General features: G+C 50.8%; 1 protein-coding gene across 2 annotated transcripts in view; it reads left to right on the top strand.

The window, feature by feature from the left end:
- The window catches only part of RANBP10 (RAN binding protein 10), a 63,597-nt gene that overhangs the window by 38,480 nt on the left and 6,749 nt on the right, over nucleotides 1–18,368 (top strand). Inside the window, exons 4-7 of one of the 2 annotated variants that reach the window (XM_058528059.1) lie at nucleotides 7,607–7,774; nucleotides 13,096–13,118; nucleotides 15,080–15,264; nucleotides 16,930–17,042. In XM_058528059.1, the coding sequence (XP_058384042.1) occupies nucleotides 7,607–7,774; nucleotides 13,096–13,118; nucleotides 15,080–15,264; nucleotides 16,930–17,042 (489 nt within the window). The remainder of the gene's footprint in view (nucleotides 1–7,606; nucleotides 7,775–13,095; nucleotides 13,119–15,079; nucleotides 15,265–16,929; nucleotides 17,043–18,368) is intronic. The other variant, XM_058528060.1, reaches the window with a different exon arrangement.

Below are 18,368 nucleotides of genomic sequence, written 5' to 3'. Positions count from 1 at the left end.
GAGAGTGACATTCTGAGAGCCACTGGGCATGGCTGTTGAGCTCTGCCAAATGCTCCGAAGGTCAGGTGGCCTTCCCAGGAAACTGGGGACAAGCAAGAGTGGAGCAGGCCTGGGGCTGCTGTTGGTGGGCTGTTAGGAGAGGTGGGTGGTGATCAGCTCCACCTCTGCTTGCTCCTTCAGGCCAGAAGAGAGCAGGAGGTCTGAAGCGCCCAGACCTGACCACTGAGCTGGTGTTAGAGATGGAGAAGGAAGGAAAACTCACCAGTGAGTACCTCCTGTGGGCTGGTGTTCCATGTCCATTCTCATTTAATCCTCCCACCAACCTGAAAGAGAAGTTTAGCCGGGGGAACTCAGAGGGGCTAAGAAGTGATGGAATTGGGATTCAAACCCAGGTCTCTCTGACCCCAAAGTCCAGTGATGATCGGGACCCATTTGTTGAGGAGAGATGGCTCGTTTGGTGGCATAGGGGCCAGCGCTTAGGCTAGGTTTGTGAGAAGGGCATATGCTGGTCAGCCTTGGGCCAGAACCAGAACCTAGTGGGCAGGCACAGCACCAGGCTTCTCCCAGGGTTCTGTGCTAATGTGCTGATGATGCGGAAATCTTTCCACTCGGCGGTTGGAATCCTCTCCATTCCTAGCTCCCCTGGGACTGAGGCCTTTAATGTGTCCTAGCAGATGAGAGTGACATAGGGTGGGCTCTTGGAGTAATCATGCTGGACTCCTTGGTACTCCCATGGGGAGTGTCCCACCTCTAGGGCATTGTAACCTGCCTGGGATGGCATCTGGGAGTGCCAAGATGATGAACCATTTCCTCAGCCACCCCCGCACTTCTGTGACTGAGACTGCCCCTCTGAGTGATGATGGAGAGGGAATTGAATCGTGCCAGAGCATCTGAACTGGGTACCTGGGGCCTCTTGGCATGAATGTGGCTTGGCTTCTCCTTGCATCATTGGCATCTGATAGGTGTCTGACGTGGCAGAGGATAGGCTTTTCTGTGTGGGCGCCAGGCTGGCTACCCATCAGTTCTCTCTGAGAGTGACAAGCCTTATTCTCTTTGGAGAGGGAAGAATGGTTGTTTGGGTGGCACTCTCTGTCAAAAGTGTTGTTCCCATCATACAGCCCCAGCCATCCTCTGACCCAGAGCCACTTGGACCTGACTCCCTACAGGGCCTCTACCCCCTTGTTTTCTTCTGGTTCTCACATCCCACTGTCCTCTTAAGACAGCTGGCTTTGGCCCTGTGGTGAGGGTGACAACTCTCATTCCTGAGCACATCACCCCTCACACCAGGCCCATCTAGGGAAGAGTGACTGCTCATGCTGCTAGGGCCCATGCTTAGAAAGTTGCTGACTTTGGCTTCAGCACAGGAGTAGCGGGGTAGCAGGGGGTGGTGGGGCTGGAGGGGAGGTTTGCCCAGGCAGAGGTATGGGAATGACCATCGCTGCTGGACCCTCTTTTTTTTTTTTTTTTGTGAGGAAGATCAGCCTTGAACTAACATCCATGCCAATCCTCCTCTTTTTTGCTGAGGAAGACTGACCCTGAGCTAATATCTGTGCCGATCTTCCTCCACTTTATGTGGGATACCGCCACAGCATGGCCTGACAAGCGGTGCATTGGTGCGCGCCTGGGATCCGAACCCGGGCCGGCTGCTGGACCCTCTTAATGGAAAGGGGGACTTAGAACATAAATTCTTTTGGAACTGGCAGGGATATTTGCATCACCTGCCCTCTTTTCATAGGTGAAGAAACTGAGCCCCAGAGAAGTTAAATGACTTCCCCATGGGTGAAGCCAGGCCTGCAGTGCAGGCCTCTTTCCGGGACCCAGAAGTGGCTTCACCATCAGTCTGTATGAGTAGGGGTATGATGCAAGCAGACAGCTCTAATTTTCTTTTTTTTCTTAAAAAGAGAAACAGCAGGGGCCGGCCCGGCGGGGCAAGCGGTTAAGTGCATGTGCTCTGCTGCGGCGGCCCGGGGTTCGCCAGTTCAGATCCTGGGCGTGCACTGACACACCACTTGGCAAGCCATGCTGTGGCGGCGTCCCATATAAAGTGGAGGAAGATAGGCACGGATGTTAGCCGAGGACCAGTCTTTCTCAGCAAAAAAAAGAGGATTGGCAGATGTTAGCTCAGGGCTGATCTTCCTCACCAAGGGAAGAAAAAAAGAAAAACAGCAACAAAACTCCTCACAGGATTGCCCATGGGTGGTTTGTCACAAGGAGGTCTGAGCCATTGACAGTCTTGTACTTCAGGTTTCCTGCCAGCCCCTGGCCACATTTCCCTTTGCATTTCAACATTTCTTGAGCACCTGCTGTGGGCCAGGTGTTATGCAAGGTGAACAAAAGGATGCTTAGATGTGGTCCCTTTAGTCAGAGTACTTTGGTTGCGTCAAGAGAGAGAAACCTATCTCTAATCAGCTTGGTCCACTAGACCTCAGGCAGGACAAACAGAGGAGCCAGGTCTCGGGGACTCAAATGCTGTCTGAGACTTTCTCTCTCTCTCTCTATCTCTATCTCTGTCTCTGTCTCTTGCCTCTACCTTATGCTTACTAGCTTTAGTCTGTTACACTGGCTTTCTACACAAGGTTGGAACATGGCAACACAGAGCTTTGAGACCCACTCTCCTCCCAGCTCCCTTGTAGAAAAATTCTGGCAGGAAAAACAGAAAGCTGTTGTATCAGGACAACACAGTAGGAAAACCTCCAGTGACTTAGGTTTTTTTTGTGTGTGTGTGAGGAAGATCAGCCCTGAGCTAACATCCATGCCAATCCTCCTTTTTTTGCTGAGGAAGACCGGCCCTGAGCTAACATCTATTGCCAATCCTCCTCCTTTTTTTTTCCCCTTTTTCTCCCCAAAGCCCCAGTAGATAGTTGTATGTGGTAGTTGCACATCCTGCTAGTTGCTGTCCCAGTGACTTCATTTTAAGTTTTATGTCCACACCACTGTTTAGTGAGTGTTCCCCATCACAGCCTTGCTGCCTCTGGGACAAGCCACAGTCATCTCACCTGCCTTGTATAGCCACCCACCTGCTTGGATGTCTAATAAAACGTCTCAAACTTAACAAGTCCAAAAGGCCTGCTCCTTCTGCACATCTTGCCTGTCTCTTAGTAAATGGTACTACCATCCACCCATTTGCCCAGGACAAAATCCTAGGAGTCATCCTTTTTTCCTCTCATGCCATCAGCACTCACATTCAGTGAGTCCTGTCCATGGTGCTCTGAGTCAGTCCTAAATGTCACACAGCTCCAGCCCCACTGGCCACCCTTCTGATTCTCAGACATGCTGAGCTTGTTCCCTTTACCCCAAATGTTCTTCCTTCTAATCCTCTCATCAAGCACACCTCTGCTCAAGGGTCACCCCTCAGCAAGGACTAACTTGACTACTCCATCCTGGTCAGTCCCCATCCCGGTCAGTCCTCATCCCCACTCCCATTTCTAGCCCATCATCTGGTTTTATTTTCTTCAGAGCACATTTTGCCTACCAGGTGTTTTCTTTTTTTGTGTATGAGGAAGATCAGCCCTGAGCTAACATCCATGCCAATCCTCCTCTTTTTGCTGAGAAAGACTGGCCCTGAGCTAACATCCCTGCCCATTTTCCTCCACTTTATGTGGGATGCCGCCACACCATGGCCTGACAAGCAGTGCGTCGGTGCGCGCTTGGGATCCGAACCCCAGACTACCAGCAGCGGAGCACGCGCACTTAACCGCTACGCCACGGGGCCAGCCCCTACCAGGTGTTTTCTTGTTTGCTTATTGCGTTACTTATATATTATGTCTTCTGTACTCCTTTCACCTACTTTGTCAACTCCGTGGAGTAGGCCTTTGTTAACTGTTTGGTGGTGAGCTGATGATGCTTGTCCTTCGTAGACGATGGACAGTAGCCATAAACCCAGCTGCGGGAGCAGCCACTGTTACTAAGAGATGTATAGTAACATTCTGTTTTTAACCCCATGCTGCCTTTCACACAGATACATATACACCTTATGTACACACACAGTCTTGTAACTATGTTTGGAAAAAATATTGGCTATAAAATGATAGCTTAAATTGAAGATACATTACAGCTCCGTGATTTTCTTGGAAAAGCTTTTAACTTCATAGCGCTTTGAGGAGCAGTAGACAGGGAGCTGAGGTGTTGCTTCTGCGTGCTGATCATTGTAGATGCTTAGTAATTTCTTCTATAGCCATAGGGGACTGTAATAGTGTCCTATTGCTGCTCTAACAATAGTAGTGGCTTAAAATAATCATTTTACAGTTCTGGAGGACAGAAGTCCTAAAATCAGGGTGCCAGCAGGGTGGTGTTCTTTCTGGAACCTCTAGAGGAGAATCTGTTCCCTTGCCTTTTCTAGCTTCTGGAGTCCACCTACGTTCCTTGACTCATGGCCCCATCCTCCATCTTCAAAGCCAGCAGTGTAGCATCTTCCAATCTCTTTCTGCTTCCAGCATCACATTACCTTTTCTGACTTGACCCCCCTGCCTCCCTCTTACAAGGACCTTGGTGATTCCATTGGGCCCCCCAGATAATCCAGGATAATCGCCCCCCCCGTTTTTTTTGTGAGGAAGATCAGCCCTGAGTTAACATCCATGCCAATCCTCCTCCTTTTGCTGAGGAAGACCGGCCCTGAGCTAACATCCGTTGCCAATCCTCCTCCTTTTTTTCCCTTTTTCTACCCAAAGCCCCAGTAGATAGTTGTATGTGATAGTTGCACATCCTTCTAGTTGCTGTATGTGGGACGCCGCCTCAGTATGGCCAGACAAGCGGTGCGTCGCTGTGTGCCCGGGATCCGAACGCAGGTCGCCATTAGCGGAGCGCGTGCACTTAACCACTAAGCCATGGGGCCAGCCCCGATAATCTTCCTATTTTAAGAGCCTTAATTTAATCACTTCTATAAAATCTTTGTGACCATGTAAGGTACCATATTCACAGGTAGCATATTCACAGGGGATTAGGACATGGACATCTCCGGGAGGCCTTATTCACGTACCACAGGAACTGTGAATTTTCTTCCTTTGAGCAAATCTATATAATTAATCAATCATTTGGGAATTGGGGGAAAAAATAACAGGAAAACTTATTTATTTTCTAGCCAAACTGAGGTGATGGTGAATCCTGAATTGACTCTAAATATTTTATGTTCTTTTTTTTAATTGGATTCTTCAGTTTTTTTTTTAATTTAAAATCCATATTTATAGCTAGAGTTAAAAATCTAAAAATGCTATAGTAGTTTTGTCAAAATAATTATGTTTATTTTTGAAGAAAAGTATTCAAAATACTTAAATTTTTACTTTAGTTCTTTGAAAATATAAGCATCTGTTGTTTTGGTGATGGTCATTGAGCTCCCATACACTGAGATAAAAATATCTCCCAAATATCCTTGAGTCACTAAGTAGGAAATGGTTCTTCCAGGGGATTTCACTAGCTTTGATAAATCAGATGGCCACATTATTATTAGGTTTTCTAGAATATCTACTGCATCAATCTGAGAAAGAAAAAAAAAAGAAAACCTTCCAGCTCATGTCTTGTATCTTCTAGACGGTAAAATCTGTGTAAAAGATTTGTCACACAGGATCTTTGTTGTGTGAGAAAGAGGTAGGCTGGTGGCTTGGACTGGTCACTGCAGATGAACACATATACCTATGTTTGCACACACCTGTACCACCTCTCAGACTCTTGATGTGCTGGGCACTGGGGCAACTGGTGATGAGATCATGTGGCCCTGCTCCAAGGAGCTTGTGATCTTGGGATGTGGGTAGGGGAACAGGGACAGTTCCAGGAATAGTGACTGGTGATTGGAGAGGCTCAGCAGGAATCAGGGATGGAACAGAGTTGTGGGCATTGTGCTAGGGGAGAAACCAAAAAATGTTATGGAAAACTTCAAGGGCCAAGCGCTGGGAGTGATCATGATGTGCTGGCAAAGGGGAAGGACCCAGTTGGCATCAGCAGCTCTGGGCTTAGTTCTGAGAGGACCCATAGGAACAGCAAGCAGCCCTCCTTGAAGGATTCTTTGGGGAGAGCTGGAAGGGGCAGTGGCTTTACTGGACAGTGTTCCGCCACAGCCACATGGCCTTAGGAGGTGGTGATTAGTGGACTTAGCTTTAGGGAAGACTATGCTAGTCAAGCAGCATTGAGGAGAGCCCCATCTTTGTTCCTGGTATCCCAGGCCTCTGGAGCAGAAGTTTGCATTTCTAGCAGCTGTAGGGCACTATAGCAGAACAGCCTATCTTGAGGGATTCCATGTTGAGAATCCCATGGCAATTCACAGGAAGCTCATGGTGAGCATGCCTAGAGCCACCAAGCACAGTCTGAGCTAGCCCTGGAGAGATGATTGTCACGTTGCTCCTCACTGCTGTCCAGATGGTCACCCTTCATCTATGGCCTTCTACAGACTAGGGGAGAAGCAGCTGCTGCCAGGAGCCATAAGGCCTCCTGCGCTGATGCCTGAGGAGAGGCCTTGCCTGCGATAGCCTCATCAGCCTGCCTCTCAGTGTGTGAATGGGCATCACTGTGCCCCGGAAGAGCCATTTCCCTGAGGTCAAATGATTTGTATACCCACCAGCAATAGGAAGGCCCCTCCCACTCCTGCGCTTGGGGAGCTTAGAAGTTGGGTTGATGCCCAGAGCAGCACTTTGTCCCCTGAGCCAGGCAGTCCCAGTATCTCTGGGCAATTGGGAAGGTGAGAATAGAGCCTGGCTCCAGGTCCAGGCCTTGGCCCTTCTAAAGCCAGTCCTGAACAGGTCTCAACGCTAGTTTCCTTGTGATGTGGTGGGAAGATGTGGGGAGGGGAGCAGCAGGGCTCTGGGCCCTGTACCCATTAGCAAAAACCATTCAACGTTGGCCTATTCCCCACTATGGACTCTGGGAAATCTTTGTTTAACCAGAGGGTTCCTGGCTAAAAAGACATGAAATCTCAGGGTACACAAGGCTTGGGACAGGTGCTGTGACCATGAGGGCCATCTTGCCCTTGAGGTCATAGGTCCAAACACAGGGCGTAGTTTGGCTCCAGAGTCTGTCAGCTCTACGTCTCTAGTCATGCCCTTTGTCTTCCTTGCCAACTCCTGGCCCTGTCATCCATCAGTTCTCACCCACTCGCCTTTGCTTATGGCCTGCCCACAGCCCCTGCCTTCACTCTGCCCACACATGTATACACATATACTGTGAATGTTAAAAAGGGAGAATCTCATTACATGTAAATTTAAATTTAAATTAAATTTAAATACTTAAATTTAAAATATTTATAAAAACCTACCATGATACACCTCAGAGCTCAGTTCAAGTCACCTCTCCTTCACAAGGCTTTCCTTTACTGCCTCCTTGTTGCACAGTCTTCTGGTAAATCCCTTCCACGTCATGCATAGTTTTGGTTCCTGTTAACCACAGCTTAGGCTCCTTCTTCTGTGGGGCTGCCTCACCTCCTCGGGGGTGGGGAGCTGCTGGACTCACTGCTCTTTTGGCACGGCCAGGACCTGTCCACAGCTGGCTCTGTGAGAGGCCAAGAGTGCTGACTGAGGTGGTGGCAGGCTGGGGAGAGGGGCTCAGGCCTGGGTGGGCTCGTGTGACTCTCTTGCTTCTCTCTCAAGTACCTCTACTCAGCTATTGCTGATCTCTTCCCTCACAGGTTGGGACAAACATTCCTATGGTTACCATGGCGATGATGGGCATTCCTTCTGCTCTTCGGGGACTGGCCAGCCCTATGGTCCCACATTCACTACAGGAGACGTAATTGGCTGCTGCGTCAACCTCATCAATGGCACCTGCTTCTACACCAAGAATGGCCACAGCCTTGGTGGGTGCATAGGCAACCTTGGAGGGTCAGCCCCGTGGAGCCACTTTGCTTGATGAGAGGGCCAAGGGCAGGCCTTAAAGCCAAACAGTGTTGCAGAGCCTCTGCTGAGCTCTGGGGAACTATAGCCATTTCCAGGCATTGGAGCCCTGCAAGGTGAAGGGAGGGTGGCAGGGACACCCTCTTTGTTAATCTATCCATTCAGCAGCATTTATCAAGCTCAGGGTGGGTACTGAGAGAGCAGCAGTGTCCTGGTCATGACCCTGGCCTGTGTGGCACTTGTTGGAGCGGGGTTTGGGATTAGTGAGAAGTTTGAAGGGCCTGAGTATGTATGTATTTGGTAGTGATTTGCATGCCCACAGCCTAGGCTCAGACTTTGGCTGGCCTTCTGACACTCAGGCCTAACACTCAGGCTGCTGGTTGCTATGGAGCCACAGTAAGGGCTGCTTTAATACAGGAGGTAAATAGACAGGCTGGAGTCAGATGGGGCCAGGTCTCTTATGGCCTGTTTGTGGTTAACGGGCAGCAGCCCAGACAGAGGTATATTTAAAAAGGTCCCTTTGGTGAAACTGTAAAAGATGGACTGGGTTAAGAGCCAAGGGAAGAGGCACATGGCCTGAGGCAAGGCAGTGGTGATGAGTAGGCAGGCAGGAAGTGGGGAACAGGCCTGACAGAGGCCTAGGGGTGGCCCAGCAGGGCTTAGTGATAGATCAGGTGCATGATAAGAAGGGAAGAAGGGAAAGTGGTAGGATTAGTGGTGCTGTCAACCAGGATCAGGAACCCAGGAGGAACAGCAATCAGTGGATGGTGATGGGGGCCCTGGAAAATCCCTTGGAGGAGTAATCCTGTACATGTGTAGAAATTTAGGATTAGAACTTGAGATAGAGAGGGACTTTGGCTATTCTGATGCCGTACTCTACTAGGGCTGACTGGTATTTGGCCCTTGAGTGAGAGGAATCCATGGCCATAGTGGCCCTGAGGTGGCACCTAACTGCTGGGCCTACCTGCCAGGGTTTGCAGAGGGTTCTGATCTGGCAGAACCCTACCAGCCATGCTGGCCGCAGGCCTTGCCAGGAAAGAGAGTTGGGCATTTTACTTGGAAGTCAACTCCTAGGAGGCCTGCTTTCTTTGGCTTGAGGGGCAGTAAAAAGTGGCTGCCACTCCTTAGAGCCCCTCTGTGGCTTCTGCAAGAGATGAGCCCAGGCAGAATCAGGGGACTTGAGTGGAAATTGGGTTTATTGGTAGCTGGGGCTGAGTGACCAGGAGCCAGCATTCCTCAAAAGGACAATGGATGCCACAGACCGAGTAGGCAGCTAAGAGCGGCACAAACACCACAGTGCAGACCCAGATGCACATCCGGAGAAACGCTCCTCTGACATCCATGCCATGTAGCTACAGTTGCTGGTATCCAGCTGGTGAGGAGCTAGCAGCTAGAGGGTGGGGCCAAGGTCTCAAGATGTCTCCTCACTGACTCCTATGCTCTCTGACTCCAGCTATTTCTAGGCTCTTGGTCTTTCTGCTGTCAGAATCCCAGGGGCCACTGTTGTGGGCTCTCACTTTTTACCCAAGCCCCCCTTCACCTGTTCCTCTACAGTCAGGCCCAGTGTTGCCCCTCTGCTCCGTATACCTGCCCTCCTCACATCTCTCCAGCTTGTCTACACTTTGCTCAGAGCACAGCACGTGCCATGGGATACAAGGTTTGGGGCATACCCTAGTGTCCCCTCTGCACCTGCACCTCCCTCCTCTGGGCCCTGAATGTGTGCTGGGGCCCATTAGCTCTTTGTCAGTCAGGTCGCCAGGTTCGACGGGGTAGCTTGTGGCCGTCTTAATGTCAGCCCAAACCCTGACACTGTTTTTAAAAACTCATCTCTCTAATGCATGCTTTTTATAAACCCCATGCAAGACTTCGCATATCTTGTAATTAAACTTCATGTAAATTGCCTATTTTCCTAGCCTGTCAAGATCTTCTTGCTTGTTCCATCTCAAATATTTGGTATCCTTTTCAGCATTGGATAAACCTAAAATTTGTTAAACATGTTTATGTGTGTTTTTATCAAGATAGTGATAAAAAGTATTGGAAGAGAACAAGGCTGAGATTTGAGCCCTTCAGCCTACAGTTGAGCTTGTCCAGGTAGACACCAGCCATTTAAGAATTGTTTAGCTTTGTTAGTTTGAAACTCATGTTTTTCTCTCTCGTCTATAAGGATATTACTGAAAAAGGGATATGGACTGTCCCCTGCATTTTCTAGATCACAAAATTTAATGGAAAGGCAATGAACGTGGAGTGATCGACTACTTGGTGAATCTTCTAATGACCCGGTTTCCTTTTCGCAAGCCAACTTAACAATAATGTGCTTCAGAATCTTGCCTGGGATCAATGAGCCAATAAGTGCTCTCTAACCTTAGAATCCTACCCTTCCCCTTTAGAGAGGCAGAATGATGTTCCTGCCTCTGTCCTCACGGTTCCTTTCCTTTGCTCCAGTGTTCCTCACAGCACTCGCCCTGTATGTCGTTGGTCAGTTGTCTGTGTAATCATTAGTTGCATGCCATCTCTCTTGCTGGAGTCGGCAGCACTTTGAGGGCCAGGCTTGCAGCTGTTTTCCTAGTGCCTATCACAGGGCCTAACTCCTGGGAGGTCTCAGCAGATACTCGATGGAAGGATGAATGAGTGAGTGAATGGAGACAGGTGTCTGACGTCTCATCCACAAGTGGTCTGTGCAATTGCAGAGTCATTTTTATACAGCTCTGTGCTCTCTCACAAGCTCTTTATGACTTCATCCTCTCTGAGTCCTGACCTATGTCTGTTTAGCTCAGGGTACTTCTTTTTTTTTTTTTAAAGATTTTATTGATTTATTTATTTTCCCCCCAAAGTCCCAGTAGATAGTTGTATGTCATAGCTGCACATCCTTCTAGTTGCTGTATGTGGGACGCCGCCTCAGCATGGCCGGAGAAGCAGTGTGTCGGTGCACGCCCGGGATCCGAACCCGGGCCGCCAGCAGCAGAGCGCGCGCACTTAACCGCTAAGCCACAGGGCCGGCCCTAGCTCAGGGTACTTCTTATCAACAAGTTTGGATGTTCTGTTTGCATCCTGGATCTTTTTTTTTTTTTTCTATAATGTTTTGTTTGTTTGTTTTATTTTGTTTTGTTTTTGTGAGGAAGAACAGCCCTGAGCTAACATCCGATGCCAATCCTCCTTTTTTTTTTTTCCCGAGGAAGATTGGCCCTGGGCTAACATCCATGCCCATCTTCCTCTACTTTATATGGGACGCTGCCACAGCATGGCTTGACAAGCAGTGCGTTGGTACATGCCCGGGATCCGAACCTGCGAACCTTCGGGCTGCCGAAGTGGAGCGCGCGCACTTAACTGCTACACCACTGGGCCGGCCCATGCATCCTGGATCTTTGCCTGGGCCTTCTTTCTATGGACAAAGCCAGATCTTGCTGTCACAGTGGCCTTGCAGAGGCTCCCAGAGACATACAGGGCTGGGGGGAGCAGTGTTGCTCTGTCCAGTGCAATAGGGGGTGGAGTAGCCCCTTTCCTTATCCTCCTGGAAGCACCTCAAGGCCTTGTTCTTCCTGAGTGCCATTGTGAGGTAGAGCCAGGCAAGCCTGGTTGGATTATCCCCTACCCAGAAATGTGGTAATTGCCTCACTCTGTGTCACAACTGCAGCCAGCTTGTACCTAGACCTCACAGTTTATGAAGCAGCTTTCGCGGAATATCTGTCGCCTTTCTTTCTTGAGGTGTCAGGATTGATGTTACCCCCTTTTTTCACATTAGCTCAGAGAGGCTGGGTAACTTTCCAAAGATCACACTGCAGATAACTGATAGAGCCTGTACTCTCCTTTCTTCGAGGGTTGTGGGGGCCTCCTCCATGAGCCAGAGAGTACAGCAGCAGCAGCCTGGCCACACTAAGATCCATGAGGGCAGCTCCTGTGCAGACCTGGAGGGTGGATGTTGAGGTCTCCTCATGGGTGCACACGGGTTTCCAGATTCCATCCTGCCAGCTCTGTGACTGCTGACTCTGCATGTGGGGCTCAGAAGTGGCCTCAGGCAGGCAGATCATGGGGTTAAATGAGCTTCCCTTATGGAAGAGCAAAATAGCCCGACAAAGAATGTAAACAATCTCTCTGCACCTTGTTTTTTCCATCTATGAACTAGTGTCAGAGACAGTGTACATCTTCCAAGGTTCTGAGGATTAAATGGTTCCTTGTAAGACAGTGGGCCCTGTGCTTAGCACAGATGAAGCACATAGTATACGCTGGCTGGGGCTGTCGAGATTCTGGCCCCAGGTTTACTGGGAGACCTATTGTCAAACCCTCACCTGTTCTTCCGACTTCCTGGGTTTCAGTTTCTTTTCAGGGTAGGAGTTTGGAGAGCAGAGTGGGACATGTGAGGAGTGGTTTGAAAACCACTTAGGCCAAAATCTCAGGAGCTGCTAGAAGATATAAGAATTTATCTAAAAAATGGAAAGGCTGTGAGTCCTTGGAAGAGTCTCCTTTGACCTAGAGTCACTTCTCAGTCTGCAGAACACCAGTGCTCTGGTGGATATTCTGACGTGCGTCTCCTGCTTAGGCCTGCTTGTGTATTTGGTGTCCCACTCTCACTTCCGGCTCAAGGCTGACGTCCCTGGAGACGCAGCCCCTTCTCTTGGCAGGAGGGTTTAGTGGGTACACAGGCCAATGTTAACTTGTCAACTTGGAAGCTCTGGGGACTCTGGACAGGTGTGGGCTGGAGGTGGACAGCGTCACCCTTCTGTCTCCACTTCACTGTCAGCTTAGAAATGATATTGGAGTGTTAGATAGGAATGAGTCCAGCCCCACCACTTCTGCTAGTTTTATGACTGTTAGCAAATCATTTAACCTGTGAGGCTTACTTTTTTCGTCTGTAAAATGGGGATAAGAAAGCCTGCTCCCCACAGTTGGTATGAGGATCAGATGAGGTAATGGATGGAAAAGGGCCTGGCGTACACAGTAGGTCTCCATTAAATATGTGTCGCATCAAGAGAAGGATCAGTCCTGAAGAGGCCTCAGGGTAGATCATTTGAGTTTAGTCCTTCCTAGCGGGCTTTCCCTGAAAGGGTGGAAGAGCTGTGGACAAATACTCAAATATCTGACTTCACTTTTGGCCAAGCCACCCAACAAAGAGAAGGCCAGGGTCTAAACCTACCAGGTGCCAGCATGTGCTTGGCCTCCACTATAGGGGAGATGTGGTGACCAGCCCCTCCCGTTGTGATGGTCTGTCTATTGTGACAGACCCCCTATTGTGGGCCTGCAGAGATGTAAGAGATCAAGTGGCCTTATGACTGTTCCTTTCCCTCCACAGGTATAGCCTTCACAGACCTCCCGGTAAGTACTACTATTGGATCTCCCTACTCTGGGCCCTTGCGAGCTGCCTGGGATGGGGTTGGTGGTACCTGCAAGTGCCGGGTGTGGAGTCTGGCCCTTTCCCCAACCAGGGAGGTGTGCTGTGCTGTCAGCTTGAGGGTACCTGCCGGCCTTCCTCTCCAGTAGCAAGGCTTGGTCTTCCTCCAGACCCTTAGCAGGTGACAGTGATTTGTAGCATTTCCAAAGGCAGCTGTGGGGCTAGGGCACGGTGCGAGTGGAGATGGTGGTAGCTTCATGGCCCAGCTGGTCTGAGCCAGCTCTGTGTGGCTTAGAGCTAGTGGACTGGGATGCAGAGAATTGTTCCTGAACTGTTAGGGTGTCTGGTCCATGTGCATACCCATCAGAGATCCCTGAGGAAAGCCAGTACCCAAGGGGACTCAGCCTGCTACCATGCAGGGTACCCCTGAGCCAGAGAGGTGAGCTTTGTGGGGTTTTCTTTTCTTGGAAAAGGGTGAGATTTACTGCTTGCTTAGTTCAGGGCTCATCCCCACCTTCTGCACCCCAGTCTTTCTTTATTATGAGTCATCATAGGCCTCATTGCATACAGGGCCTCCACCCAGAATGCTAGGAGCCTGGCCCAGCTCTGTGTGCCCTACCTGGGTTCTGGAAGGAGGGAAGGTTTGCTGACTCGAGTGGCTGCTTTGGGATTCTGGGGACTCCTGCAATGCCCTAGGAAATGCCCTTGTGATCTGAGGGGCCTCTGAAGCACAGACTGCAGCAGCCAGGGTCCTGTTAGAACTTCTTGTCTATGGATCAGAATTCTTCCCTCCTACTTGGAGACCCCAGGAGGGGCTATGGTCTTAGGCAAAGAGAACAGACACAGGAGGAGAATTCTTGACCCTGGCTGGGAAAGAGTCTGATTGTGAAGGTGTGACATGAAACAACCAGACATGAATGTGGCCAGTATGTTGCCAAGTGCTAGAATGTGTGTGGATGCCCTGAGGTGGGGAGTGTCACTGAGGGCAGGGACGGTCACAGAAGGCTTGCTGGAGGAGGTAGGCTTTGCCTGAGGCACGGAGGATGGGAGGGGAAAGGAAGGAAGCAAAAGGTCTTACGGGTTCAGAGCTCATGGTGTGCTCAACTCAGTGTACAGTAAAGGCACGTGACACTTGGAATGACACATAGCCTGAGGATGGAAAGTGGAAGAGACGACTGGGGGCCTAGTGACAATGGGGAGGAGGCTGGCGAGACACTGGGCAGTAGCAGTGGGAGCCACAGGAGGCACTGAGTGAGGGAGTGACCTGGCAAAAGCTGGTCATGGCAGAGCATCTGTGGAAAGCAGGGAGCCCCACACTCATGGAGGGACATGCCCAAACCTCACTACCCAGAACATCTTCCTCTAAGTGAGCCTCTGACGGGAAGGGCAGTGGCCTCTCTTTACCCTTTGCCAGCATCAGGGGGTCCAAACCACCTAAGCCCTTTTCTCAAGCTCTCCTCCTCCTCCCCTCCTTTCCTGTCTTTCCACATCCCCTCATATACTCCTTTTCTGTAGCAAAGGGATCCTTGGTCCTGGATCTTTCTGAGAGGAACCATTATCTACCCCTGCAGCAGATGTTCATGGGCATACCTGCAGGGTTGTGGAATCCAGCCTACTTCTCAGTGCCTGGGCGAGTCCCAAAGGGGGACCTTGGGCTTTGGGGACACCATAGCCTCTGATGCAGGGCAGGAGACTCCATGTTGAGCCTGGCTTGCTTTTCTTTTGCTTTCTCCCTTCAAGCTTTGGGGAATAGTGTCTCTAATAGGAAGATGGGCAGAATGTAGCTTAGCCCTGCCTCCTCCAGCCTTGCTGCAACTTGCTCAAAGCTGGAGCAATGGCCTGCAGGAGCCAGCACCTTTCCCCTCTGCACCAGAGGTGAGGTGAGGCAAGGCACTGCTGCCCCATTGCCCTCAGGGCCCGACTGACATTTCATTCTCCTCCTCAGGCCAACCTCTACCCCACCGTAGGCCTGCAGACACCTGGGGAGATTGTGGACGCCAACTTTGGGCAGCAGCCCTTCCTGTTTGACATTGAGGACTACATGCGGGAGTGGCGTGCCAAGGTCCAGGGTACTGTCCACTGCTTCCCCATCAGTGCCCGGCTTGGCGAGTGGCAGGCGGTGCTGCAGAAGTGAGTGCCCTGCTCCCGCCCTTACCCAGCCCTACCCCATCCTAGGGGCCTCACTCTCCTATAGGCCTCTGTACTGCTATAAGCTGCTCTTATGAACTCCAGTGGGTAGCCTTCCTTCTGGGAAGCACTCCCAGTATGACTCTGCCTGCTGCTTTCCTGCTTCCCTCTTATTGATGATAGCTCCCACTCAGTTCTCTGGAGCTGTTTCTAATTAAACCTTTGCCTCCTCAACTGGATTGGAAGGCTGTGTGTGTAATATCACCAGCAGGGCTATTTTCCTTCCCCGGGTCATTTTGCAGAGGATGTCCTAGGACGCCCTGTGGTCTCTTCCTCTGTTGACTTGTTTTCTACCATAGAGAATATCCATCTCTGGCCTGAGGTCACCTCCCAGGGTCAGCATCCAGCTAAGTTCCATGCATTCATGGCAGTGGTGGCAGGAAGAGAGTCCTCCCTTGGCCCAGCCAGCTGGCTCTTGTGTGATCAATTCCCAGACTTTCCTGGAAGCCAGTCTTGCTGAGAATCCCAAGGGAGGCCAGGTTTGGGTCTTTCTTCCACTTGCCAGCTGCAGGCCTGCGTGAGGCAATGACCAGTACCCACTCTACCAGGAGGTGGGTTAGCTTGTTAGCTTGGCTCTCAAGGGTGGGCAAGGAAGGGCTTGGCTTCTGCTAGCTCTGGTCATTGCCCTGCAAAGACACTGGGGTATTAGGGTCCTGTGGGTGGGATTGGAGTGCACACTGGGCTCTATGCGCAGCCTTCCTTTCTTGAGGAACTGATGCCGAGGCAGGCCCCAGGGAGGGCCTTCAGACATTGGTGTTTGGCATTTATAATAATGACATCAGACATATACACACATCAAGGTATTCACTTATGTACACATCAGATGTGAGGGCTCGTCCTTTTGCTCTACATCTCTGCACATGCACACACACACATGCCGCTGCTCAGCCAGCTTTGGGTGGGGTTAAATGGCTGCTGGGCATCAGGCTTCTCAGGACCATTTCCCAAAGACTGTGTTCTTGTTGGCCGTGATGTTGCCTGATATCTTGGCTTCTTAGGCCCCTGATTTTTGGTGTTTCATGGAGTAACATAGGTCGTGGGTTAGCTCCCCATCACTCTTTAGAGCCAGCACTCCTGAGGGCAAGGTTCACCTGGTGAGTTGGAATGCTTCTGCTGGGCAGGTAGGGCAGCCTGCAGAGGAGCTCCTTTGTCTATAAAAGGTACACATGTGGCATGCATCATCTCTCTCTGGGCAGCTGCCAGACTGCTTGGCTGGCTGCCATTCCAGGAAGCCCTCAGAGAAACTCTCAGCCATCTCTGGGCTCGTTGCAGTTCACAGGAGGCAGCTGCTTCTGTAAGGAGATGGTATGTGCTTGTGTGTACTTTTGTTACCATTTTTGCCCGCTTGTGGGCAGCATATCCCAGAGAAACCACAGCCACTCCTCCAAGCTGTGAAGACAGAAGTGGTGACCAGCCCCTTCTCAGCCCGACTGCATGAGCACCAGGGGAAATTTTCATTTTGTTTCAGTCTCTTTATTCTTATTCTGTGGAGGTTGCACCTCCAAGATGTGTTTAGGAAAGACCTAATAGGCAAATAGTCTATCCCATCAGGTGGTCATTGAGAAATGCAGTTCATGAGTGTCACCTTGAGCATTTCCTTTCTTCTAGCATGGTCTCATCTTACCTGGTGCATCATGGGTATTGTGCCACGGCCACGGCTTTTGCCCGAATGACTGAAACCCCAATTCAGGAAGAACAAGCATCCATAAAGAACAGACAAAGTAAGGTTGATTCTCTTCCCCCCCATCTCTTCTTCCCTCACCTGTCCCCATCTCTGCTCTCTGGCTCTTGCTAGCCTGGGTCAGGAGTCCATTCAGCTTTGGTCGAGGAGACCAGCCCAGAGCCCTAGCCCAGTCTCAGGCCTTGTTTCTGTCCTGCCTTCAAGACAATGCTGGCCAGATGGACAGTCTAGCGGCATGGGAATGTCTTAGTACAGCCTCCCTAATGCACGCTCTGATAGCCCGGCATAGGCTGGGGCGTGGCATGGCTGGATCCTACTCCTCCATGTTTGTTTTCTTACCCCTGAATCCTGGATTCTACTCAGCATCCTGTTCATGATCTTCCAGAAAGAGTGTGTTTGCATCTTATCAGACCCGAGCCCTGCTTTTCCCACCATCTACTCAGCCTTTGTAGTTTTGCCTGCTCCTGACCAGAGAGAGCACTGAAGTAGTCAGACAGAGCGAAGGTTGATGCTCAGTGGCTGCTGTGGTAGCACCTTTCTCTGCTCCCCACCTCTGGTCCTGCCCTTTGCTGACAACCAAAGGAAAGAGCCAAAGGAAGCTTTCCTGGTGTCCATACTGGTCTGCATATTGTGTTTTCGGGACTCTTTTATGGAAGGAGGGTGTTGGGAAAGAGGAAGCAGAGCCCAGAAAGGAGATAGGAAAAGGAAAGGAGAGCGAGAGAGAATGGGTGTGTGTGGACATGTGTGTCTGTGTGCCTGCTTGCGTCTCTCTGAGCCTGTCGTCTCTGTGTATGTGCATGTGTCTGTGTCTCCCAGAGAAGCTACGCCCAGCCAGACAGATGGAAAGGGATCCCAGACTTGGGATCTACGAATGAGAGAGCCTCAGACCCAGAAGTAGCTCCCAGCAAGACGTACCAGGCCCAAGGCAAAGAGCAAGATGCTGATGGCCTGAGAGGTGTCAACGTCAGAGATGCCAGTGTGAGGAGGATGACCTCTTCTCCCAGCAGGGAGCATGCTGCCAGCCCCTGAAGACTGCCAAGACATGGGCCCTGGCCCAGAAACCAATGTGCTCCCGTTGCCACCCCCCTGTGAGGCCAGAAAGGAGACAAGTCTGTCTGAAGAGGGCTACCAAGCTGCCTGGATGCCCACCCCCAGATCATGCTCCCATAGCCAAGCCCTTCTCCAGCCCAGGTCCCTGGTGACCTGTATTCCATAGGAACAGGCCTCCAAACTCGCCCCGCTGCCTCTGGGCTGAGAGTCCCCCCTCTGTTTTCCCCTCTTATTCTTTGAGGACTCCCCAACACTTGGCAGAAACCAGGGTCTATTGTGGAGCTGGGCAGCCGGGTTCTTTCTTCAGCCTCTTCTT

Source organism: Diceros bicornis, chromosome 32 (assembly GCF_020826845.1).
Source record: "Diceros bicornis minor isolate mBicDic1 chromosome 32, mDicBic1.mat.cur, whole genome shotgun sequence".
NCBI classification, from domain to species: domain Eukaryota; kingdom Metazoa; phylum Chordata; class Mammalia; order Perissodactyla; family Rhinocerotidae; genus Diceros; species Diceros bicornis.
This window is presented reverse-complemented; position numbering and strand designations above follow the sequence as displayed.